The 26,035-nt window shown below is 38.2% G+C and overlaps 1 protein-coding gene across 12 annotated transcripts in view; it reads right to left on the bottom strand.

Annotated features, from left to right (window-relative positions):
* Positions 1-26,035, bottom strand: part of TANC1 (tetratricopeptide repeat, ankyrin repeat and coiled-coil containing 1) — a 212,982-nt gene that overhangs the window by 90,868 nt on the left and 96,079 nt on the right. For all 12 annotated transcript variants that reach the window (XM_043524883.1, XM_043524880.1, XM_037911874.2 and 9 more), the window contains 3 exons: positions 17,672-17,776; positions 10,230-10,360; positions 9,153-9,342 (listed from right to left, as the gene is read on the bottom strand). In XM_043524883.1, coding sequence (XP_043380818.1) covers positions 9,153-9,342; positions 10,230-10,360; positions 17,672-17,776 — 426 coding nt within the window. The remainder of the gene's footprint in view (positions 1-9,152; positions 9,343-10,229; positions 10,361-17,671; positions 17,777-26,035) is intronic.

Here is a 26,035-nt window from a genome sequence, read left to right as displayed (position 1 = left end):
TAAATGAAATTTAGATTAAAACATCCCGAAATATTTGGCTCACCAATTTCAGAAACATTTCAATCTGTACAGAATGCAGTTAACACCAAGGATTAATTATAATTTTGTGCTGTTTTTTCAATTAAAGCAATGCAAAACAGGAAAGCAACAACAAATAATTTCCCATACAAAATAGACTTTTATGGCATGAAGGTATACCATAGACCAGTGATCACCAACCAGTAGATCACGATCAACTGGTCGATCCTGGAGCCTCTGACAGTCGATCGTGATCTCCAGCCGCTAAAAGTCCATCTCTGCACACTGCTCCTGCCTTCAAGCACCACCCCCGCAGCTCCCATTGGCTGGGAACAGGGGACTGCGGCCAATGGGAACTGCGGGGGCAGTGCTTGCAGGCAGGAGCAGCATGCAGGAGTCACATGCTCCCCACCCCAGGGGCTGCCGTGGCATGCTGGCAACTTTAGGGAGTGGCATGGGGCTGGGGCAGGCAGGGAGCCTGCCTTAGCCCCGCTCCGCTGCCAACTGGGAGCTGCCCAAGGTAAGCACACACCCCAACCCCCAGACTTGAGCCCCCTCCCAGAGCCAGCACCCCATACCTTCTCCTGCACCCCAATACTCTGCACCAGCCTGGAGACCACTCCTGCACCCAAACTCCCTCCCAGAGCCCGCACCCATCTCGTAAGGTAGATTCGCCATTTCTCTGATCATTCTAGTCGCCCTTCTCTGCACTTGTTCCAGTTTGAATTCCTCTCTCTTAAACATGGGAGATTGGAATTGCACATAATAATAAGGTCTCACCAGTGCCTTGCATAATGGTAATATTTCCCCTATCTCTACTGGAAATACCTCACCCAATGTGTCCTAGGATTGCATTAGCCTTTTGCAGTCACGTCACATTGGTGACTCCTGGGACAAATCCTGCATCTTGACAGGGGGTTAGACAAGATGACCCTTGCAGTACTTTTTAACCCTAGAGTTCTATGATTCTGTGACTAACCAAGGTTTTTCTCCTCATCTGTCTCTTCCAACTGACAGATTCCCCAGCTTGTACCAAAAATTCTTGTTGAGAGTCCCTAAGTGGATGACCATGCATTTCGCACTATTAAATTTCATCCCATTTCTATTTACTCCTGGGGGAATTCTGCACCATTGCACATTTCAAGAATTCATGCGTCCCACAGATTTTTTTTCACCTAGTCTCTGCATCCTCCATTGGGGATAAATGAGATTAAAGAGTCAGATTTAAGCATCAATGTAAGACTAAAACTGGCACTGTGTCTCCTCATCCAAGAGAGTGGGAGGTAACAGCAGGTAAGAGAGAGGTGATTCCTTAGAATAAGTAACCCAGGAGGCTCACAGAGCCTCTATGGACTGAGCAACTACAGAAGCAAGTGCACTTAGGTCAATCTCAAAGGGCTTGTCTACACGGTGTGTTGGTGCACACCAGCTGGGGTGTAAATTCTAGTGTACACCAATAAGTCATGCACTGTCTGTGTGGACCCTGCTGGCATACAGTAAAAGTTTCCTAGTGCACGCTGATGTAGTCAAGCAGTACTGCATGCAACACGCTGGTGTGCACTAACGCGCTGTGCAGACAAGCCCTAAGATTATGTACAGGTGTGCTGATTACCAAACTAAGCTGCTAGCTTATTCACCCATGCATTTGGGGGCTTATAAAGTTTGTTAGTTTCAGCGATGTTTATAAAATCAACACATTTAAAAATAATTAGTTCTGCTTTAGATGAAAATATTAGATGATGTTCACAATTCATGCTGTGTATAAAGTAAATCAGTCTCTCTAGAGGTGATAATTAAGTCAACACAGCTAAGTTGACCTAACTGCATCGCACAGGGGGTGAAACTCTTCCCAGCCCTGAGAGATGGAGCTAGGTTGTCCTAAGTTTTAGGTGTAAACCAGGCTTGAGTATTACATTTAAAGGAATTTATAAGTGACATTTTAAAATAGGACCTTATTTAAAGAAATACCAACAATTTGGCATAATAATTATGGACTGTCAAAGCTAAGGCTTTTATAAAGCATTCAGTAATCCTCATCACATTTCTGTATGACACAGTTACTGCATTTTTATTCTTGAGTCTGAACAACTTGGCCCTTTCTGAAATATTATAAATGAAGATTCCCCTTGGATTTAAAAAATAAGGCCAGGGAAGAGTTCCACTCAAGCCTTCCATACTGAAAGGGTAGCATTTTTCCAGGAAAGCTTATGTTTTGGCGAGTAGCCCAGGCTTTTCTCCTATTTAGCTCACTGCTAAAGATGAAAACCTGCCTCCACCTCCATTATGTCAAACTCAATGGAAGCAGAGACGATGTCAGTAAAGCATTAGAAGACTAAAAGAAGCCTGAGCCAGCAGTAGGGGAGGGGAGGGAAGCTTTCCCATCAAAGGGCCTGCTGGCCCAGAATAACCAAGTGGGAATGGAAATACAATGGAAGCCTTCTTAAGTAGCATGGAAGAACAAGCTATTTTCATGGTTGGGTGAACTGTGCTGAAAACCTTACAAAAGATATATTTGCTAAACTCTATTCAAAATGCACATTTAATGCTATTAACAAATCTGAATGCACAACAATACACATTTTCTATACAAAACTAAAATAAAGTTTATTTATCAGAGGTGTCTCCCTCCCACCCCTTCACTTCTGGAAAATACCCCTCCACACAGATTCGTAGGCTGGTAACAGTGACTAAGAATTTTTTAGAGCAGTAATTTACACTCCCGATTTTTCTACCTATCTCATCTATGGAGCAGGTCTGGGCCACACAGACCTTAAACAGTCTCCAAATGTATTCCCAAGGAATTTGTTTTCCATCGATTTGGGAGAAGATATGAGAGATGGAAGGCTAAATTTTAAATCAATCATTAAGGTCAGTAGAAAATGTCCATCATGAACTGTAGCAAATCATCTTTATGAGGGTCTCAGGGTCAGAAACCACACATACACACACAATTTCAAGACACTGTACAATACTGCGCTTCCTATGTCTGCTCCAGTTTCCTCCTGCACTCCTTCCAACCCTCCAACTGGATCATTCCTAGTCTCTTTTCATGCTGCCACTGAATTCAAACACTGCTTTTCCCCTCCACCGCCACCCCTCAAACCCATATTCAATTATTCAACAAGACCTCTGTCATCACTGGAGCAAACTAAAAAGTACCTAGTTTGAGTTAATGTTTATATTATACACAACATTGAGCACATATTGTATTGTAAGTGCTCAACAATTTAAAAATAAAGCTGCATACATATAGTATGCACATAGATTACTACTGGATTGCAGAGCTGTATATACGAAATACTGCAAGACTTACAAGTAAGAAAGGAGAACCCCATTTTTCCAGCAAATAACTGTAAAGCCACAACAATAAACAGAAAAAAAATTATGTAGGTGAGGGTATAATTATGATAATTTTGACAGTATACATTTTAATTATAGTGGAGTCCATAAGAGACTTAAATAGAACTCTATAATGCCTCTTTAAAATGTTTACAGGAAGTGGTGTCAAAACTTCCATTTGAGGTGTGTTTCCTAACCCCACTGAAGAAGAGACAATTGCTTTAATGAAATGAGTTATAACTGGAAGAGGCTCCTTTTAAAAGAAAGGAAATTATACCAAGGTATGAAACGTGAGTTGAGAGTGGGAAACCCCGTCTCACTTGCCAGAGTGAGCAGTTGTCTGGTTTTCTAAAATCTAGACTTTTTGTTATCTCCAAAGGGGGGAAATTAAGAGCTCATGCCGGCACAAAATTAGGATAATTTAAGTCCATTGTTAGGGCCAAATTTTGCCCTCAAATGAATGTCACTTATTAACTTAAATAGCTCTTAAATTATTAGTGAATTAATATGGCGCATAGCCCTTAAACAATTGGCAAAATCAATTTTTTTTTCAATAAAATACATCTAAAATGTTGAGCATTCAGTGACCAGCGCAATCATTTATTTGAAAACCCTAGTCAAGTGAAAATTTCAAAAAAAAAATGACTAACTTTTTAACAACTGGATATAGTTATTTACCACTATCTTACAGAAGCTATAAAAATTTTCAGACTTTGGCAAGGAGTGTCTACCAGAAGAGCCCAAGACTTGATCTACACTTAACAGTTTTACCAGTCAAGCTTTTTCAAGTTGGAAGTGTGGGGTTTTTTGTTTTTAAACCAAAATAGTTACACCAGCATAAAGATGCCTTATACTGGTGTAGCTTACATCATTTCCTGAATTAGCTATATTGCTATAAGCACTTTTATATTGACAAAACTTTTATATTGACCCTCAGCTCTGCTAATGACTTGATGTATGACCTTAGGCTAGTGACAACCTCTCTGACTCAGTTTAACAGATAGGTAACAGGGTAAAGTACTTACCTACTTTACCTCACAGGCATATCCTAAAGCTTAATCAATTAAACTTCCGGCTAACAGTGACCTCTACTAACATGTTAGAGTTTTCAGTTGTGAAACGCGTTCATATAATTTTCTAAAGAGAAAAGTAAAAAACATCCACTTAATGTTTACAATAAGTAATATTTAAGAGTCACAATGGAGTTTCCCTCTTATCAGCTGCAGATGCTTGGTTTTGAGAAATTGTGAGCCCCAGATTTATTTTAAAATTGACCTATCTCCAAGGTAGAAGAAGCCACAATGCTAAAAAAGTCAGAGAAAGGGAGAATACAATTATTAATGTATTCTTTTCCTTCTTCTAACTTATGTGACAGCAAATAGAAAAAAGAAAAGGAGTACTTGTGGCACCTTAGAGGCTAACAAATTTATTAGAGCATAAGCTTTCGTGAGCTACAGCTCACTAGCTCACGAAAGCTTATGCTCTAATAAATTTGTTTGTCTCTAAGGTGCCACAAGTACTCCTTTTCTTTTTACGGATACAGACGAACACAGCTGCTATTCTGAAACCAGCAAATAGAAAATCTCTCTTCCAAGATATGCATGTCACTTGACACATGATAAGGGACTGGAGGACAATTTTGCTAACTATCTTACGACAACATGTTCTCAGGAAGACTATCTGTTTCTGAGATAACCACACTAAAATAGATTACTAAGGCATGATTACTACCTTTTATTCCTCCATTTTGCTATGAAATGTTAAAATAGCTGAATGGTCAAACTGCAAAGTGAAATGTGCTATAGAAGAGCGTATCGTCATCACCATCACTAGATCCCAGAGTGGAAATCAGCAAAAACTTCATAATGGTAGAAAGAGGGAATGCATTTATCTGAAATTCTTTCCATCAGCAAAAGGTGGTGAATGTAGCCCTCTTTACTACACTGCATGTCACTGACTTTCTGACTAACTGTAGATCTTGGAATACTTACGTTATTTGCTTGAACTGATAGGACTCAGAGGCGAAGACCTCTTCAATACATTTTTTCAAAATTTCTTATACACCTTAGCATCAGCCTCCTCCATATAGTTAAAAACTTATCTGGCTTACCCAGTTGACTGGGTTAAGAGGACAGGCATCCATTCATCCTCTGGAATTTTATGGATCCCACACAGTCTCTCAAAGGTGGATAGGAACTGCTCAATGCAGTCAGTCTCTTGATAAATTGAGCAGGCTTTCTCCCACTCCCTGCTGTTGAGAGGGGATGTACTCACAGTCTGAGGCTGCTTCTTTTGTTGCTTCAGGGCATGCACTTTGTTCTCGGCTACTAGCTGCTCCATGTGTCTTTGGTGGGCTTCCATATCAATTTCAGCGTCAGCTTTGTGTCTTTGGTAGGCTCTCTCCTCAGCTTCCTCCGTTTCTTTTGTGTCTTTGATCCAGAGTTCCCTCATCCTTATTTCATGCTCACGTTCTTTCTTGGCTTCCAGGTGCCTCGGCCAAACCAGTTTTGTTGCAGCGGTCTCTGTGGCATCTAGAGTATAGGGATGCTCAGACCCTGCTCTCTGGTCAAAGTCAGTGAGCAAAGCTCTCAGTTCCTGGTCTGAGTCTCTTTTTATGGGATGTTCCCCTATTTTTACACATTTTTTAAAAGGTCTTTTGTGTCAAGACCCTCATATGATTCTGATCCACTCATTGTAACTAAACTTTAACCCTTTAAATTTGATATTGAGAGTTTTAACTTTTAACAGTGTTGGGTTACGATCTTTAAGGTTAACTGACCTATGGTATGTGAATTCTGTCACGACTAGACCAATCTGTCATGCTGTCTGGAGTGGCTCATGACTGTGAGTGCCTACCTCAGGGCAGACATCCCAAACTGGTGGTGTGTTCTAGAATTAGATTTCACCAAGCCTATAACAAATGTGAACTTCTCGATCATTATACCAGTTTTATCATGGAGTCACAGACAGTCTGCTCAGACTCTCTAGTCTGTCTTGCCACCCGGACAAACTAGACTCTGTGATAAAAGGTCACTTAAACCAAAAATCACACCACATCAGGTTGCTCCCAGTCCCAAGAATCCAGTCACTTACCCCAGATCAACTGGCACTCTAGATCTTACTCCAAAGACAACACTGGTAGCCAATTCTATAGTAAACTAAAGGTTTATTAGCTAATAAAAGTAAGTAGCATTATTGAGAGGTTAAAGCAGGTAAAACATATGCACAGGTGAATCACAGTTTGTAATTCCAAATGGTGGCAGTGATGTAATAAACTACCAGTTTCTCAAAAGTCTCTTCAGGGTTCCCAGATTGTCTCTGGGGATCTCTGCTTTGCATCCGGTACACTTCCCTCTAAGAGTCCAAACAGTCCAGAGATGAAGGATCTTTCCCTGAATCCATATTTATAGCTTCTTCTCACAGAAAACAAGCTGACAGGGCCACTACCCAGGTGGGCTTTTCCTTTGATGATGGAGAGTGAGGATGCATTTTTGAGTCTTCAACTACCCGACCACTTGCTTTGAAATTAGCAATTTTCTGTTAAAGTTCTTCATTTGCATTCCCCAACACTTCTTTCTTGTTTGATGTTTTGTTTGATGGGTTATTAAGTTACAGGGGTATACACAATGTAGATGTTTGCTACTACATTGTAACAGGATACAGATAAATGAAAACAATGCAAGTAACATCCCACTAGTTTTCATGAAGTTTAAATGCAAAACACACTCCTATAAATTTAACAATCACTTTGAAGAACGTATACACAAGTGAATTAGCATGGCACCTGGTCTGCCAGCATCACACCTTGGTTATAATAAAATGTTCTAATCTCTATATTCTAATCTCTATATACAGAGATTACTAAAAATGTTTAGTGCCTTACACAAGTCAAATAAGAAGCTGCCATCTTGACAACTGACTGATTTTAAGTAGAACTGAAAGGTCACTTTTCCAGTTAGAAGGCATTGGAACACAGAAAGCGTCGTAGCTTCAATTTAAGGGGATATTTTATGTTTGTTTTCTTATTGTAGGTAAAGTTAGCAGTCATGATAGAAATTAATAATTTTTAAAAGGGCTTAATTAGTTAATGAGTTAACAGGTGGTTTAACTACTAATTAACATAACAAACAAACCCCACTTTTACAACAGCTTTGAAGTTGGCTCAATTCAAGTTTTGTTTAACACGAAAGATGATCTTTCCATTTTACCCGGGACCCTGCTGGGAAGTAACACTAACACAGCAGCCTGCACTCAGGGATTCACCAGCCAGTTCTCTAAATGGAGGTACTGAAATAATGACAAATATTTCGCACAACTGTTTGCATTATGTGTTTCTGTCAAGCATCAGTAGGCTCAGTGCTATATAAGTAGGGCCCTATCAAATTCGTGGCCATGAAAAACGTGTCACAGACCATGAAATATGGTCTTGTGTGCGCTTTTACCCTATACTATACCGATTTCATGGGGGAGACCAGCGTTTCTCAAATTGGGGGTCCTGACCCAAAAGGGAGTTGCGGGGGATGGGGTGGACGTATTGCCACCCTTAGTTCTGCGCTGCCTTCAGAGCTGGAGTGTGGAAGCTGCTGAGAGCCCAGTTCTGCAGGCAGCAGCGCACAAGTAAGGGTGGCAATACCATACCATACCATGCCATCCTTACTTCTGTGCTGCTGCTGGCTCTACCTTCAGAGCTAGGCTCCTGGCCAGCAGCCTCCGCTCTCCAGTTTTCCAGCTCTGAAGGCAGCACCACCGCCTGCAGCAGTAAGGGCAGCAGTAGCGCAATCCTCCCACAATAACCTTGCGACTCTCCCACAACTCCTTTTTGGGTCAGGACCCCTACATTTGCAACACTGTGAAATTTCAGATTTAAATAGCCGAAATCATGAAATTTACTATTTTTAAAATCCTATGACCCTGAAATTGACCAAAATGGACCATGAATTTGGTAGGGCTCTATATACAAGACAGAAAAATAAGACTAAGCTCTTCAGGACAGAGGACAGAAAGAGAAGATGGAATACACAAAGGCCCAGAGCTTTGCATTTTCCCTTCACACACATATTCTTATTTAAATATTAAGGTATCTAGCAATGGTAAAGAAATTAATCCTTGACTTTTACTGTGAAGGCAGCTTTCGCTAGAGAGATGCTCCTTCCCTGCTGTGAATAACTGTGGGGCCTCTACATTTCCTCCTGCCCAAAGTTATCGATTTTGTGGAGGATCACCAGAATTTCACTTGTCCCTTGTCACCCTGTTTAAATCCTCCTTCCATACCCATTAACATTGGAAAAACCTGCATTGTTTTTAATTAGCATGATCTGACTGTGCTCATGAACAGTACAGCAGCACTTCCCTGTATCAGCAATACTAAATACTTTTTGGTTGGAAGCTAACAGACTGGTTTCAAACAACTGTGGGCATCACCATGGCAAAACACTACTGTGCAGAAGAAGCACATGCCAAGACGTCGACAAGGGAAGGGTAGAAGTGGAGGCAGTTATTAGAAAACAGAGAAAGAACTGAAGAGAAAACTAACAAGAGTGATAAAGAAAAAGAAATAAGGGGTATTAGAAACATGAACAGGAAAAGGTGAAAATGCACACCTGAAACGACAATGCTGTTAGAGAAAGAGCAGCACTTTTAAATCCTCTCAAGCATAGGAAAGCATACTCAAACTATTAAGTAGAATTAGATAGGAGAACATCTTGTGGTCTGGTCCTTCTAGCTATATATAAACACTAAACAACAAGAGAAGATATCCATTAAGTTTTTACATTACTAAGAATTCGGTTGCTTACCTATAATTCCACTGTCCTTGCTTTCCAGTGTGGAGCTAGGGCTGCTAATGGTCCCACAGGGACTACTTTTATTAGCTGCTGTTTTGCCAATACAGCTATTCAGAGTTGAGCAGGGACTATCAGTGCTGGGTGATGTAGTGCTGCTTGTTAGTGTAGAGCAGGGACTGACTCCTTGACTGGTTACTGTGCACTACAACATGAATGAAACAAACAATTACTGCACAGAAGACAGCATATCATTTCTTGAACGTTAGAATTACTGAGATGAAATAGAAGGATGACAAAACCTGAAGAACCCATTTCTGTGCAGAATTTTAATTTCTACATTTTATTCTCAGTGATTTGGGAGATTCAGAGACACGTTCCTGAAATACCCTTTCAAAAGTAATGATTTTGAAGAAATAAAGGAGAAACACATTGTTCAAGGAAACATTTGCTGCTAGGCAGATTTCCTTTCTTTTAGGCATTTTGCTGAAAACAAATGCTTTATTCATTCTCTCCATTTAAACTCTGGGATCGTTGTCTTGCTCACACTTAACCACCATTGAAACCTAAGTTGATGCTATAAGATTTAGGAGGCCTGGGATAAGCATAAAGACTGAGATCACCCAATAGCCACCAGTCAATACATGACATTCTTGTAGAGAGATAGGACATCAGCCGTGCATTCCTCTCCCCTCACTGCTTCCAAACACAGACATCACAAAGCAGAAGTGAAACAGGGCTCAACAGGGGGTGGGGCGTTGGGGGGAGAGTGTGTGCCCATCACAAGATCTGCTATTTTAACCATTACTAACATTTTCCCCTAACAAATCATTCTAAAATTGACTGTATAAGCCAATTATTTTTTAAAAAAAAAAATCTCACTGCCCTTTATTCTTAGGGGAAGGAGGTGAGATCATTTCACAATTAAAAAGTCTCTACAGTTCTGATTCATCTACAAGTTCCATGACATTCCTTTCTATGAATACAGTCAAAAGTGCTTTGTTAAATATCAAATGACTGCAATTAACTCTTAGGAAAATGGTTCTTATCTCAGAGTTAGAATGAGAGTTAAGGTATGTTCTTTTATCATACCATGGTTTCATTTTTTTCTTCTACAATTATGTGTCCAGAGGTTGGGATCCCTTCTCCCAGTAAAAATCCCAATCTTGTCATCAGTTCTTGTGCTGCAGGTGAACAGTTTGATTCTTTATCAGGCTTTCCTTCTGTACCAAAATAAAAGATTGAACTTTGATGAAGAATGACAGTATTATACCTGGAAACTGTTGCTAGAGTTAAAAAAATAAATAAAAAATTAAAAGACTGCAATCAAATCTCAACACTGATTTTTCTATCTGCAAGATTTTAGTTAACTGAATGTAATAGGTGCAGTAGACAAACATCCTACTTTTTTGTCTAATAAGCTTTAAAAAGGTAGATTTCTCTTATGTTCATTTGCATTTTTATCCAACTTGTCAGATATGTTCAGTAATCGATAACCTCGTGTTAACCACAACTAGTTGAGAGCATTTTGAACACACCAGTTCATGTCTACTGTCTAACGTGTTTGACACTGTGTTAGTGTAAACAGGATAAAATTCAACATCATTTCCAAGTATAGTTAAACCTTGTGTTTGTGAAGGTTCATGTAAGACTGACTCCATTCCAGTCATTTTTAATAGCAGTATTCTGGAAAGTTATGTGTATAAAAACAGAAGTTACTAATTAAACTTTTGCAGTCTCAACTACAGATATAACAACAAAAACAACATACATTTTTGTGCTTTCTTACTGCATTCAGTGCATAAGTTTCTCGACCTTATGACTGCAAAGAAAACTTTTAAAATAATTGAATTTAATCAGTGCAGTCTTGTCTTCCCAAGTTTGCAGATGGACTGGAACAATAAGCTCTAATACAGGAAGCTTTCGTCTAAACAGGGTGTAAATGCCAAAATCTAAAAATGCCATTTTTAAAATGTCCAAATTGTTAATTATTTCATTGTTGATAAGGAAAAATATCTAGCTGATGTGCTAACCACACATCCTCAAACCACTTCCCCATGTCTTCACGGCTGTTATCAGCACTGTCACCAGCCAACTACAAAAACTCCCCTCCTCAAACCAATATTGTACACAATATAGTTCTCTATTGTCAATTCAAAAAACTGTGGCATCCAACCGCTTAGGTGCAAAAACTCAATTTATCAAGGATTGAGAGAGTTAATGATCCAGGCTACTGCTCAAATGCATTAGTGGAAGGTAACCTGTTCCAAATCCAATCAGGAGCTCTAAACAGAGACCAGGTCAGGGGCACACATGCAGTGGTGGAGGCTAAGATTTCCTCTGGCTTCTTCCATCATGAAGACAGAGAACTAACCAACTAAACCGCTTGGATTATGTAGTCTGCTTGTTCTGGATTACGCGCAGACAGAGGGTCCCAGCAGTTCCATGCTCAATATCTTCTTATCTTTCTTTGGAGAGAAGATTTGATCAAATCAGAGGACGGGGCCTCCACCCTCAATCTTCCAACAATACTGTCAGAGGAGGACTGTGTAAAAACTCAGACTTCTTTAGCCGAGTTTCTCAGTGTACTGGGCTGGCTCGAAGTAAGCATCATTGTACCCAAGTTTACAGATGGAAAAAACAGATAAAGAATAAGTGACTTGCACATATTAATAGAGTAAGGATCTCTTCCTAGCTGGTGAAGCACACTAGGGAGGATCTGGAGTTAAAGGATTCTTATAAGAAGGCAGGCTGCCCTCTGCACTTAAACTTACGGAGGACGATCAGATGCTCAAAGATGTTCAACATGAATGCACAAATACATCAATTTATGCAAGCACAAATCACAAAACCTGTTTATTTGATAATTTTTGAAGCCAAAATGTATTATTTTAAATTTAAACTGTATTATATTGCCATCTCTCGAGACAGGAAGAAGTTCCTGAGCTGCACTTCAAAGTCCTGGTGCACTGACCGACTGATGTATCCAAAATGAGGCCAGAAATAAAGATAAGCCTCATCTCTGAGCCTTGTACATTACCAAAAAGAAGAAATGGATTATTTCGTACCAGACCTACTTTGTCATCTTCTTCCTCTAGTTTCACACCATCAATTGCACCTCAATGTGCTCTTTGAGAAGAGTGCACACACTTCTCAAAATTGCAGTATAAGACATACCTGACATTCAGTGGCGTTTGCAGGGAAACAGCACAAAATTAGTTTTGATTTCCAGCTTCAAAAAGATGCACCAGTCAAAACACCCAACAACATTAAGTACAGCTCAGCAGTTTGCCCAGAAGGCAATAACTAAATTTTACTTTGTTTGTCTTGAGCTGCATTGAACCATCCAGTCCCCCAACAGCTGTACTTTACAAGTTTAACATCCTTCAACTGATTACACATCTGTTTGTTTCTAATTTATATATTTCTTGTAATTGTTTCAGTTCATTTGAAGCTTCATGAAGAATTATCTAAGTATTTTAAAAGTATTTAACTCTCCCCTAATGATATTGGGAAGAGGATATCTGTAAGGTGAACAACATTAGGGTACCATTTTTCTGTAACTAAGATAACAGCAAGAGTTGTCATCACACATTATTCTTTGGATTTCCACAGGTATGTGTTTCTTAGTATGATTTGAATGCAAAATGTAGAGTTTTTTTCAATTTCACTTCGATTCTATATGCAGCTGGAGTATAAGCAGTGCTTTCCTCTCAAATTTATAGCTGTTGAATATTATACAGTCAGTAATGATATTTCTGACAGGAAAGCCAAGTTTCAATTAAAAGGTAAATGAACTTTAACCATGCCAATTAACAGAAGGCATTAGGTGGACACTGTCAAGCTATTTTCAGTATTACAACCCTCAAATGCATAAACCTCAACAAATCCATTCTGAAGATGAGGATTTTGCTTTTCATAGACACTATTACTTTGTGGTGCCTCCCTAAATTTGAGAGAAAAAGTAGTAGTTGTTTTTTTTAAAGGGGGAGCAGTTTCTGTCCCTTTCCCAACAAACATGTGCCCATAATTCACCACACATGACCACAACAACTGACAGTCTTCTTATCTGCTTAGAGAAGCCAGGAATTGAAATCTTTGAGTTTCTGTTAGGGCTGGTTGAAAATTTTACATTAAAAAAATGTTTGTTTTTAAACAGAAATCTGGGGGGTTGGTTACACAAATTTATTCATGAAAAGTGTCTGCTTTCTGTAGAAATGTTTGATATTTTGTTTTAAAAAATCCAAAGGCTCAAAATGCAAAAAAGTTTGGCCAAAACATTTTGGTTTTTGATAATTCACCAAAAAGTTGACATTTTTCATGGAAAACAGTTTTGTTTTAAGTTTTCCGGGGGACTAGGGCCCTTTTTGAATATCTAGTTTCTAGAGAACCTAGGACCTCTGGCATATCTAAAAGCTGCACAGGTAAATTACATCTGCATTGTTGGGTCCATGGTAGGACTTCTGTTCTTCACCCTTCCCAGATTTTACGAAAATCTTTTGGGGGTATTTTTCTGAGTGTTTGATTTTGGTTTCTTTTAATATAAAGCCCTGTATTTATTGTGGTAAGAGCTTTATCTTAAAGGAAAATCTTGCAGTTTGCCCTAAAAGTAGCCAAAATACTCTCATCTTATCATTCTAGATAAACCCCCTTTACCCCTCTAACTTCAGCTCTCACACCTTTGTCCTTAATTCTGTAGCTGCATCATTCCTGTTTTCTTGGGACAACAGATGGAGATGAGCTTGCTCAGGTAGTTGTGTCCTGGCCATTAGATAGCTATGAAAAGAAATCAGGATCAGGGCCTTGAATTGGCAAGAAAAGTGTGCTGATCCCCAAAGACGTGAATTGCTGTAATTCAGTTTGGGGTGACAACTGCACAGATCTCTGTTACTAGATCCTCATCTCAGAAAAAAGGACTTAAAGAATTGATACTGTTGCTATCTGTCATACAAAATTAGCAAACAGTCCAGCTGAACCCTGAGGCTTTGCCCCACATTGGATTTCAGGCCAGTGAGGTCTTGTATGAAATACATTGTTTCTATGTGGGACAACAAGATTAACAGCAAGAATACCCTAAATACATTTACGTGTATGTTGCCAAGAAGCCGAACTTGGGATTTCCAATGGTAAATTGCAGGCTAATAGTTCGTCTAGGAAACTGTCAGGAATCTTCACATAGAGGCCTGTGAACCATTAGGAGCCCTAAATTCCTCTTCTTTCACTTCACACCCATGTGAATACATGCAAATGGATTTTGTTTCTGGGTTGGGGTGTTTGCTGCCTAGGAGGTTGTAAAGGGACAGAACTACTATCCCATCCCATTCTCCTTCCCTTCTGGCTTCTTCTGAAATCCTTCTTCGTTTTTGTTGCATTTATTAACCTGTGTAAACAGAGCTGGTGCTGGCATTAAACCAGGTCTTTGCAAAAGATGTCAGGTGTCTTGTCCAAAATCAGTTCATGGATGGTGCTGGTTGGTTTTTTTTGTAGTCAATTTTGCATTCACCAAAAGGAACTCAAGACAGTTATATTCTGCTAATTTGCATGTTGCAATTACAGATGAGGTGCTGATAGGAACTGGGTTTATAAAACTGAGTACAAGACTTCAGTTGTGGTGTGGCCTTGATGGTCTTGTTTAGCAACTACAACTGAGATTTAGGACAGTGCAGGTTTTTGGAATCCAGGTCCCTTAAAACTCCTGCAGTTGCTGTTCTCCAAGAACAGAAAACAGCAGCGCTATTTAGCATTTATGGTCAAGAACTCTGCTGGGAGATCTGTGAAAGAGCCAGAAAAGAGCTGGCATAAAAGTATACCTGAGTAGTAAATTGATGTACATAAGTTGGTGGATGTGGACGTGCATGAATGCACACACACAATTTTAAATGAGTGTCTGCCCACAAAGGAGAGGTGCCCTGGGGATGCTCCCTGGGTTTGGTCACTTTGGAAGATACGGTTGTGAAAATGTCATAGCTAGGTGAAAGTCTTTAGAAGAGACAGGAGCAGAATGGGCCCTGCCGTTGCCCACCAGGGGTGGAGCTAATAGTGGTCAGGGACAACTCCTGTATAAATAGTATGTTGCAAATTAATCTTCCAAGTACCTCTTGATATGTCAAGACAGCAACTCTATTGAATACAGCTCGTAACCTGGAACATAACTAATTGGCCATTATGTCAATGTATTTACAAGTAAATCTCAATACAACGTATATAAGTTGCTATACTTTAAGTTTGCAAAAATCCCTTTAAACATCAGTTATTTTAAGCAAAGTTCTACTAGGAAAAATGACTACGTTAAAAAGAACTGTTCTCTGTGTGTACTCAGTCTCATATTTGCCGCTGCTTTAGTGACAAACAGAAGTTAGCCCTGGGAGGGTGAGTCAAAAACTATTTTTTTTGTTCTTCAAATAGAATTGAAAGCCATGGTGGAGAAGAGCAGGTTTTTGCCTCCAGAACTTTTGCAACAGGTGTTGATGACTGACAGGAAAGAAGCCAGCCTGCAGATTAAATTTTCAGCTCTGGTAGTTGGAATAGCCATTTCTCTGAGAGAAACATGTAACCTCCAAATACTTTTAAAATCATTTTACAGAGTAGAACCACACTTCAACAAAAAGAAGAAATGGTTCTCTTGTTAATCAGCTTCTTCATTCTGCTTTTCCACTTGTGTTAAACCCATATTTATTATTATATCTGTTCCAATTATTTCTACCTTTGTCAGATTTAGATACTTGGCTTACAAAACCAAATTGATTAACCCCACAGAAACTTCAAAGATACCATATAGATTTCAAAATGCATTGGCTATTATCAATTGTCATTTAATGTTTAATTGTGTTGGACCACAACTAATCCACATTTACACTGATTCCTTTTTGTTAAATTTCCATTGGCCTTACAGCAAGTGCCCTCAGAGCCTTAATTTTTCCCCAGAACAACTGCGACAGCCACAGAGCATCTAATAATGAGCTTTTGGTTCCTTTGCTTTCTGTGATTCATGATTATTTTAAAAAATAGTATTTTGTTCCAGGCTTGCGGTCAAGCGGTAGTGAAATTTGCTGCTGTACCTCAGACGAGAGAGAGTCTAAACTCCTCAACCCAGCAAATATTGCTCAGTCATAGACGGTGGGGAGCTTAGCATTAATCTTTAGTAAGGTTTCTGTGTAACGCTCAGAGAATGTGGCTCTACTCTACTAGATGGAGGGTCACTGTTAGATGTGGCACTTGAAATGAGGGAGAATAATGTATTCTATGCATCTATTAACAGGAAGGGCAAGGTGTTCCCAGACTATCTGTGTTATATAGGATATATGCTGGTCAATAAATCAGATGGCTTGATGACTGATCACATTAGTTGATCGAAAAGAAAAAGAAAAACCTGAAACCAAAAGCCAATTTACTGAGATGTCCTGCCCATTAAAAAGGTGTCCAATTTTTCCATTCTTAACTATAAGTAAAATATAACAATGCAGATTTTGCTGGTGCATTTAAATTGGAAATATAAATAGGTTAAAAGGTGAATTATTTAAAGTGTTTTTGTTTTTAATGTTGAGAAAGAAAATGTTAGTTTTAATCCCCAAATATAAGATCTTTTTTTTTTAAAAAAAAAAGTAGGTTTACAACAAAAAAACCCACAAATGGTCAGAATATTTTACCGAAGTTTCACTAATTTTTTTGGGGGCTTGGTTTTCACCACTCTCATTGAAGTTTTAACAACCTTAATCATTGCAGCATTGGAAGAAGAAGAAATGGAACCACAAAGCTAAACTAACTATAACCGACCTGTCTATTTTCATTGAATAAAGATATCATAAATATTAGCAACATTATTTTAAAAATAAATAATTCCTTTTCAAACCTAAGAATGCCTTTTAAATTGAAGCACAAGAAAAAGATTTGATCAACTGTAACTGGATTGATTATATGCAATGACCTTAATGAGGTCAGTAAAGCTGTAAATTGATCAAAAATGCAACAATGACTATGAAATGCTCATTTCAGTATGTATACTTACATACTGACTTGATTGTCATTTTCCTCTATGACATTCATCGAAACTACACTTCGTTATGTGCTGGTCAAATTTTATGAACTTGAAACTTTTCAGGAATACCAATTAACTTGAGGGGGATATCTGTTACCAGCTTTGCCAACACAGAAATCTGTTGATATTACCCTACTATTTTGCAAGCTTTCATTGAACTTTTTAACAGCAGTATTGTATTCAATATAAAACTATACACTTTGAATCAACTTTTTAAAAACAAATTCAGAAAAATTCAAGCAGGCCTCTAGCATAAGAAGTTACCCACAACCCTCACATTCAAATTTTGTCTTCACAGGGTACATAGCTCCAAGAGTTTAGACTTTAGAAAGATCACAATCTTTCAGGAAACCTCTTCCTCCTTACTACAAATGCATTTAATTGTGCAAAACAGCCTTACAAGAGAGACTCAAGTCCCATGATTGCATAGCGCAGCTCTCTTTGAAATGAAAAGCTAGCCATTACATAAAATAAAAGAGCATTAAAAATACATTCTTACCATTTTGATTGGGTTCTGTTGGCTCTGATACTTTTCTCGATGGTACAACAACCACATCTCCTGGCACTCTGGGACTTTCCACGTACTTGGGCTTCCTGATCGGACCTGCAGCGGGAAAAAATTTAGTGTGTCTAATTTTTTCCAGATGGAAAGCACATTTCAGAATGAACAGTGTGTACCCTTAGAGATCTAAATAAACCTAAAGGACGACCTACTACACACACACACACACACACACACACACACAGAGCTACTATAATAAAGATCAGTGAACTGCTGCACTTCCTCTCTTACAGTCCGTTGAGGAAAGAAAAACTTGAGTCACGCTCACTTTTTGGAATGTAAACTCTGGTGGAAAACAAAAGCAATTTGCTTGCTGTGACGCTCCTGAAGCAGCGTCCAGTGTATGTAAAAAGAGGGTGATTTAGACATATTCCAACCAGACAGCTGTTAGATTCCTCTATTCAGAACTTAAATTTTCCAACTCAGTATAAAGATAACTCTAATATCTCTGAAGCTAGGAGACAAGGATTACAGTAAGCAGACAACTTGCAACACTAACACTCAGAATACTTCAGTCCAACAACTTTATATTTCTGGGTATCTTATCCAATCAATGCTGCACAGTCTGATTGCAAGGGGAAGGTGAGATTGAGGGAGAAAAATATCTTCTTGTCAACCAACTGTTTCTCATTTATAAAGACATCTGCTTTCCCAGCTCTTGCTTAAAAATTAAATCAATCTGTACCTGGTATTTTAAACTACCTTTTATCATCATCATAAAAAAAAATACAGAACAAAAATTTTGAATTAAATTGATACCTAAAGCATTCTCACTTAGTTTGAGCTTCATGTTTTCTTTCTTAGATTATTAATGAGAGTATACTTTGCTAAATGAGATTTAACAATTACAGGAAACATTAGATGAACAATAGAGTTTCTGGTCAGAAAAATATCAACACAATGAGAACAATGCTGCCATCTAAGGGTTGACTAAAAGTAGAATACTAGTAATATTAAACCAACATAAATTAACTCCATCTATTTAGCCCTTAACATTTTCAGTTCATGTGCACTTGTACAGAAAACACCATTATAAAAATATCTATTCTGATTTTGTTAGTTAAAATAAATTTGATCTTCTATGAAGAAAATTGTTCCAGATTAATGTATTTTACATTTATTGTAATTATAATGCTTAGCATACTAATTTTACAGTGAATGATTTAACTTCTATTTTCTATTCATTAAGAATGACAGGTAGATTAAAACTATTAAAATATATTTGTTTTGTGGCAAAAATTTAACAAGTTTGACCTATACCTGCAACAGGACAAAATTCAAAGCTAATATTGGAACTCCATTCTCAACTCACTAGACTATGGCAGCAGTATAACCTGTGGTGATAATGCAAGTCACCTTTTCTTTATCTACAGTATGCACTACATAGGAAGTTGAAGGATTGAATTCTTGTCTTTATAGTACAATAGATAGCACAGGCAGGCAGACTACTGTACCTGAACACAACATGTTGCAGGATTGGAGTGAGCATCTGCCTTTTATTTATATATCCCCAGACAGAAAATTTTATGAAGCTTTAGTTAAGGTGGCAAATATATTACACTTACTTAAGGAGAAAAACTGAACAAAACACAGATTTATAAACATCATATCAGAAACCCAGGACATTCTGGGGCAGGGGAGTGGCGGGCGGTATTGGCACGTATACCAGTGCAAAGTCAAGATACTAAAAACAATCAAAATTCTCTTCTCATATTCCCTGTGTACACTGTGTACGCTCTCCATGTAACTGGGGTAATCCATCCAACCACTTTTAAAATCCACAAAGATGATTTGGAGGAAGGGACAGAGTGTTTTTCATGGGCTTGAACCATGATGAGGTGCTACACTGCTTCAGTCAGAGGAGTCCAATTTACTGGACCTGGGGGAGGACACGGACAGAGCTGGTTGCCTGAGTAGTTCCATTTTCCCTTCCTCCCTGGATATTAGCCTCCAGTTGTGTTATGGAGTTAGACAATCACAGTCTCAGATTCTGTCCAATCCCATACTGCCATAATGGAAGTTGACGAAGATTTTTCCTTTCTTGGAAGTCTGGCCAAGGTGAAATGGTTGCATAATTGTTTATTCTTATTTTTGAAATACCTACATTAGACCACAGTAACAATAAAAGCAAATAAAGAAGCCTCTGCATTCCAAACATTCCACTTTTTTAAAACAAACAATCATTTATATCTACACCAATTCTTTTCTTCATATAAACTTTGCAGATGGGGAGATTACGGTCCAGATTCTGCCACTTTTCGCACATTAAGTAGTATCTTATTCAGAGTATGGTACTAATGAGTAAGATTGGCCGAATTCGGCCTCTATGCCCACTATCTTTCAGACTAGTAGAATTTTCCCCTAGCCTAGGGACAATCTACCTTCAGGGTACAATATATTGTATAATTTTGTACATTATAAAGCACCACACATAAGGGAGTCAAATACGTTGGATCTAATGTTCAATCTTCCCCATTTATTATTTTACTTTGGTAGCATACATGCATCCCAACTGGATATCAGAATTCCATTGTACTAGACACTGCACAAAACAAAAAAACCGTCCCTGCCCCAAACCTCACACTGTTATCTTACATTTGTAAAACATTTTATTTTTGACCAACAGATCATCTTCGTGAATTCTGCAAGTCAAAAGAACAGTTTGGATAAATGTTAACAGTAGAACTTTTGACAAAAGTGCATAAGATTCATACTACAGCTCACGCAGATTTCACATAAAACACAATGGAATTAACTAAGGATGATTTAAAAACTAAATGGTCCATAACATTTTTGTATTCTAAATTCATGTTACATTGAACAATACATTCTTACATGGTTTGCCTCTTAGTTATTGCACTTTTTTTCTTTAAACACACACAAGAAGTACAAAAAGGTTTCAGGCTAGTGCTTTTTTATGCTGAAACTAAAGTATCGTCAGTAATGCGTCAAATGAACAACAGATTTTACACAGGAGGTTTATTTGACAGACAAAAAAGATGTCTGCATGCATCATTGGGTCTGATTCTCCTCTCCCACAGTTTTACAGCTCTAGCTCCAGTAGTTATTTCCGATTTACACCCATGTAAATAAAAGGAGAATCCGTCCCAAAATATAGAACTTGCTAGTTGAAAAGACATCATGTTGATGTCTTTGCTGCTACTTGTCTGCTTTGGTCTATATCTGCCTGGAGGCTGTTTAAGTAGGCAAATGTCAAGTTGTGAATGCTTGCACACTCTAAGGCAGTGGCTCTCAACCTTTCCAGACTACTGCACCCCTTTCAGGAGTCTGATTTGTCTTACTTATCCCCAAGTTTCACCTCACTTAAAAACTACTTGCTTACAAAATCAGACATAAAAATACAAAAGTGTCACAGCACACTATTACTGAAAAATTGCTTACTTTCTCATTATTACCATATAATTATAAAATAAATCAATTGGAATATAAATATTACACTTACATCTCAGTGTATAGTATACAGAGCAGTATAAACAAGTCATTGTATTAAATTTCAGTTTGTACTGACTTCACCTGTGCCTTTTATGTAGCCTGTTGAAAAATTAGGCAAATATCTAGATGAGTTGATGTACACCCTGGAAGACCTCTGAGTACTCCCAGGGGTACAGGTACCCCCAGTTGAGAACCACTGCTCTAAGGCAGCGATACTCACACAGAGGCTTGGGAGCCGCAAGAGGCTCTTTAATGTGCCTCCTGAAGCTCTTCACACCACATGATATAAAAACATTGATTTAATTATTAAACAATCAGGATGCTTTTACTATGTTATTAACCAATTGTAGAATACTTAGTCAGTCATTTTACTCTGAGAATATTTTTAGATTAGATTGGATAGAATAGTAAATTAAACAATGAATTCACACTACTGTGGCTCTTTTGTGTAATGTTGATTGCTAATTTGGCTCCTGAATGCTGAAGTCTGAGTATCACTGCTTTAAGGCATGTTATTCATTTTTAGGATTACAGATTTAATTTTCATGTAAACACTCAAATAAGTGTGTCCCTGAAGCCTGTTTTACTGCTGTTTTACTCTTTAACTAACTAGGCCACATCTTGCTGAAACAACCAAATAAAGCATGCTTTGGGAATGATGAGAACATAAAGGTTTTGCTTAGAATATATTCTCCAGGCTGTGCAAAAGGAAGAGCACAGGTTAGTTTTCATTTGTGGAAGCTAAAATAATATTCAGAGGATGCTTGGTTTTCAACATTACCTGAACCATTCTAGTGCTATTTAGAATAGTTTTTGATGGTCTGCAGATGCAGCAAGCATCAGAATTTTAACAGGTTTTAATCTTTTGTACATCTTTCATAGAAATGTAAGATGCTGAAAAACTTTGAATATTTTAGTTTCAACTGATGCAAGTTAGCTCCATATCAGGAAAGTAGCAGCCCTAGCTATCTAAACTAGATTAAAGAAAGGGTGGAATAGAAGAATGCTAAAGATTCATATGCCTCTTCATGCTTCAGTCATCGTTCCAGAGGACATGCTTCCATGCTGATGATGCTCGTTAATTAAATTTGGGACTGAACTCCTTGGGGGAGAACTGTATGTCTCCTACTCTATTTTAGGTTTCAGAGTAACAGCCGTGTTAGTCTGTATTCGCAAAAAGAAAAGGAGTACTTGTGGCACCTTAGAGACTAACCAATTTATTTGAGCATGAGCTTTCGTGAGCTACAGCTCACTTCATCGGATGCATACTGTGGAAAGTATGCACACAGTATGCATCCGATGAAGTGAGCTGTAGCTCACGAAAGCTCATGCTCAAATAAATTGGTTAGTCTCTAAGGTGCCACAAGTACTCCTTTTCTTTTTACTCTATTTTAGCTGCATTCTGCCATATATTTCATGTTATAGCAGTCTCGGATGATGACCTAGCACATATTGTTCGTTATAAGAACACTTTCACTGCAAATTTGACAAAACGCAAAGGAGGTACCAATGTAAAATTTATAAAGATAGCTACAGCACTCAACCCAAGATTTAAGAATCTGAAGTGCCTTCCAAAATCTGAGAGGGCTGAGGTGTGAAGCATGATTTCAGAAGTCTTAAAAGAAGAACACTCTGATGCAGAAACTACTATACTATACTTCTTATGGTGGCATCTGACTCAGATGATGAAAATGAACATGTGTCGGTCCACACTGCTTTGGATTGTTATCAAACAGAACCCATCATCAGCACGGACGCATGTCCTCTGCAATGGTGGTTGAAGCATCAAGGGACATATGAATCTTTAGCGTATCGGGCATGTAAATATCTTGCAATGCTGACGATAACAGTGCCAGGCAAATGCCTCTTTTCACTTTTAGGTGACATTATACACAAGAAGCAGGCAGCATTATCTTCTGGAAATGTAAGCAAACTTGTTTGAGTGATTTGCTGAACAAGAAGTAGGACTGAGTGGACTTGTAGGCTCTAAAGTTTTACATTATTTTGTTACATAAGTGAACTCAAAAACAAAACAATCTACATTTATAAATTGCAATTTCATGATAAAGAGATTGCACTACCGTACTTGTATGAGGTGAATTGAAAAATACTATTTTTTTTTACAGTGCAAATATTTAATAAAAATAAATATAAAGTGAGCACTGTACACTTTGTATTCTGTGTTGTAATTAAAATCAATATATTTGAAAATGTAGAAAACATCCAAAATATTTAAATAAATAGTATTCTATTATTGTTTAATATTGCAATTAATCGCAATGAATTTTTTTAATCACGCGATTAATCACGATTAATTTTTTTAATTGCTTGACAGCCCTAATCTGAAGAGTAACTGCTCCAAAGTTTGGTGTTCAAAGTCACTTGTTATAAATTAATCTAACTTTATATGAAAAAGTTTGAACAATTAGTAAGCAAGAAAGACCCCATTAAATGAGCATACTTGTAAACTTTTAAGGTGTATAGATCAGCCTCATCATATGACATGCATCCTAGGGTATTATGGAAATTAATTGAACTTTATGTACCAACTGATATTAAAAAAATCAATCAAAGGCAACTGGTGAGTTACCAAAGATTTGGCAAAAAAGTAGCACTTCACCATTACAGAGTCAACATTTCATAGAATCATAGAATCTCAGGGTTGGAAGGGACGGACCTCAGGAGGTCATCTAGTCCAACCCCCTCCTCAAAGCAGGACCAATCCCCAGATCCCTAAATGGCCCCCTCAAGGACTGAACTCACAACCCTGCATTTGGCAACACTTACCATGCAGCAGCATCTAAGGTTACCAGTTTTTCTTTATACTTTGAATAGGAGATAGCCGTAGTACCTGTGTGATAATTCTTCATAACAGCTGACAAATGTTAATCTTTTTAATGGCTTCTACTGTAAATTTACAATCCATTTTCAAAAAGAGGAATGAAGGATGCTTCTGTCAAAATCTCTTCCATAAGTCTAACTTCTATCCTCAGTAACTAATGGAATATTAAGAAAGAGCATTAACTCTTGGGCTTAGGTTTTCAAAGCTGCCTGAGGGATATGGATGTCCAATTCCCATTAAAATTAATAATTTTTAATTGAAAAATGTCAGTCCTAGAGGATAACAGAACCAAGAGCAATAAGCAGCGTCAGTTTATTTTGGGGGAGTGGCATCACAGAAGTTCCCTATAGTCAAGGTTAAATACTGCTTTAGCATGCACTGTGTGTGGTGTGGAGGTGAGGCCACGGCCACATTCTTGTCCATTTGGCTTATCTAGCGCCATTGCTAACAAGATTTACCAAATACATCTTGTACTCCGAGTTCAACCAACAGAATTCTGGCTGTCCATGGTGCAGATGCACAAAAAGTGCAAACTGCCTGTAACTACTCCACCCACCTGTACAAGTGCAGCCAGAATACAGTGAAAATGACCGAGAAGAATAGAGACCCTATGGATGGAGAGGATATATGGGATTTACCCAGGAGTAATGACATGAAATCAAGAAAAGGGAAATGTAAGCTATGGAATAACTTCCATGAGACATGATAGAAACACCATTACTTTGAATTTTTCTAGGGTTTCGTCCAGCCTAGATTTAAAACTGTTACCTTGCATTGGTAGGAACTGCATGACTTCTACCTTTTAAGATATGACTATGAATGGTTTTTTATCTGTTGGTTTCTCACTAGGGTATCTACTGGACTGATGACTTGCCTTAACACTAGACCCTTCTTCAGCGATTTCAAATCAGTTAATCCAGTCAACAGGCTAAATGAAATCATGCCATTACCACTCTTTTCCTCTGTTATTTTTCTTCCTCTATCTTCTAAATGATCACTATTGATAGACAGACAGACAGGCTGGCTGTCTTCCATATCAGCCTGGTTTTTCCTTTCTCCCACGGACATAAAGTTTCCAATATCTAGAGTTTCAGGGTGGGAGTAACCTTGGGGAGGGAGAGGAGAGTAAGCAGACGGGGACTTGCTCCTTTAAAAATTCTCAAGATATTTCCCAGAAGGGGAAATGGATTTTTAACTCTACCTACACTGTTACCACTATTTTAGATTAATTTACTCCTTTTTTTTTTTAGTTTTAATTAAAGTTTTCTTTCACAATTTTTACTGTTCCTCTCCACACACACCCTGGCCACTGAGAGGAATATTTAAAGTGAAAAAAGTACACCGGTCAGTTTCACCTTTTAGTTCTCAGGTACAATTAAAATGCTGCAATGTATGACTTAAGGACACTGCAAGGAAATGTTTACATTTTTAAAAAAACTTTTGTTTTTAGAGAAAGGAAAACATTTCTGCTATTGAGTTATATATAAAAAAATCCTGTAGACCCTCCGTCCTTGAAAGTGTCCCTTTAAATTTAAACTAGGCCATAATGTCTTGTGATCTGAATACAAAACAAATGAACAAAAGAACCACAACACAACCCAGTCAGCATGCTTAGATTAGCATGCTTAGTTAGCATGCTTAGATTCTGCCATTGCCTTGCTGACACACCTTGTCCTTTCTCTGCACCAGTTCCCCTATTTGTGAAATAGGGATAATTATTCACCTACCCTCACAGGACTGAATTCATGTTTGTAATGTGCTGTGAAATACTTGGATGAAAGTTGACGAGTATTTGTATTGAAGGGTGATTAAATGCCACACAATACTGATAATTTCGGTAGTTTCTTTCAGAGTAAAATCTGTTTCCATTTAGCTTAGATTGTATTTCAAGTTTTCCAGTCTCTTGACTCCTTTTACTGGGGCGGGAGATGCTACCCTGACGACAAATGAGCCTAGGATCAGACCAAAAGTTTGCAAGGGTGGTGCATGCGCTGTCTACTTCTCTG

The sequence above is a fragment of the Chelonia mydas genome, chromosome 11 (assembly GCF_015237465.2).
Source record: "Chelonia mydas isolate rCheMyd1 chromosome 11, rCheMyd1.pri.v2, whole genome shotgun sequence".
Taxonomy (NCBI): domain Eukaryota; kingdom Metazoa; phylum Chordata; order Testudines; family Cheloniidae; genus Chelonia; species Chelonia mydas.
The sequence above is the reverse complement of the archived record's forward strand: the minus strand, read 5'-3'. Positions and strand labels throughout refer to the sequence as shown.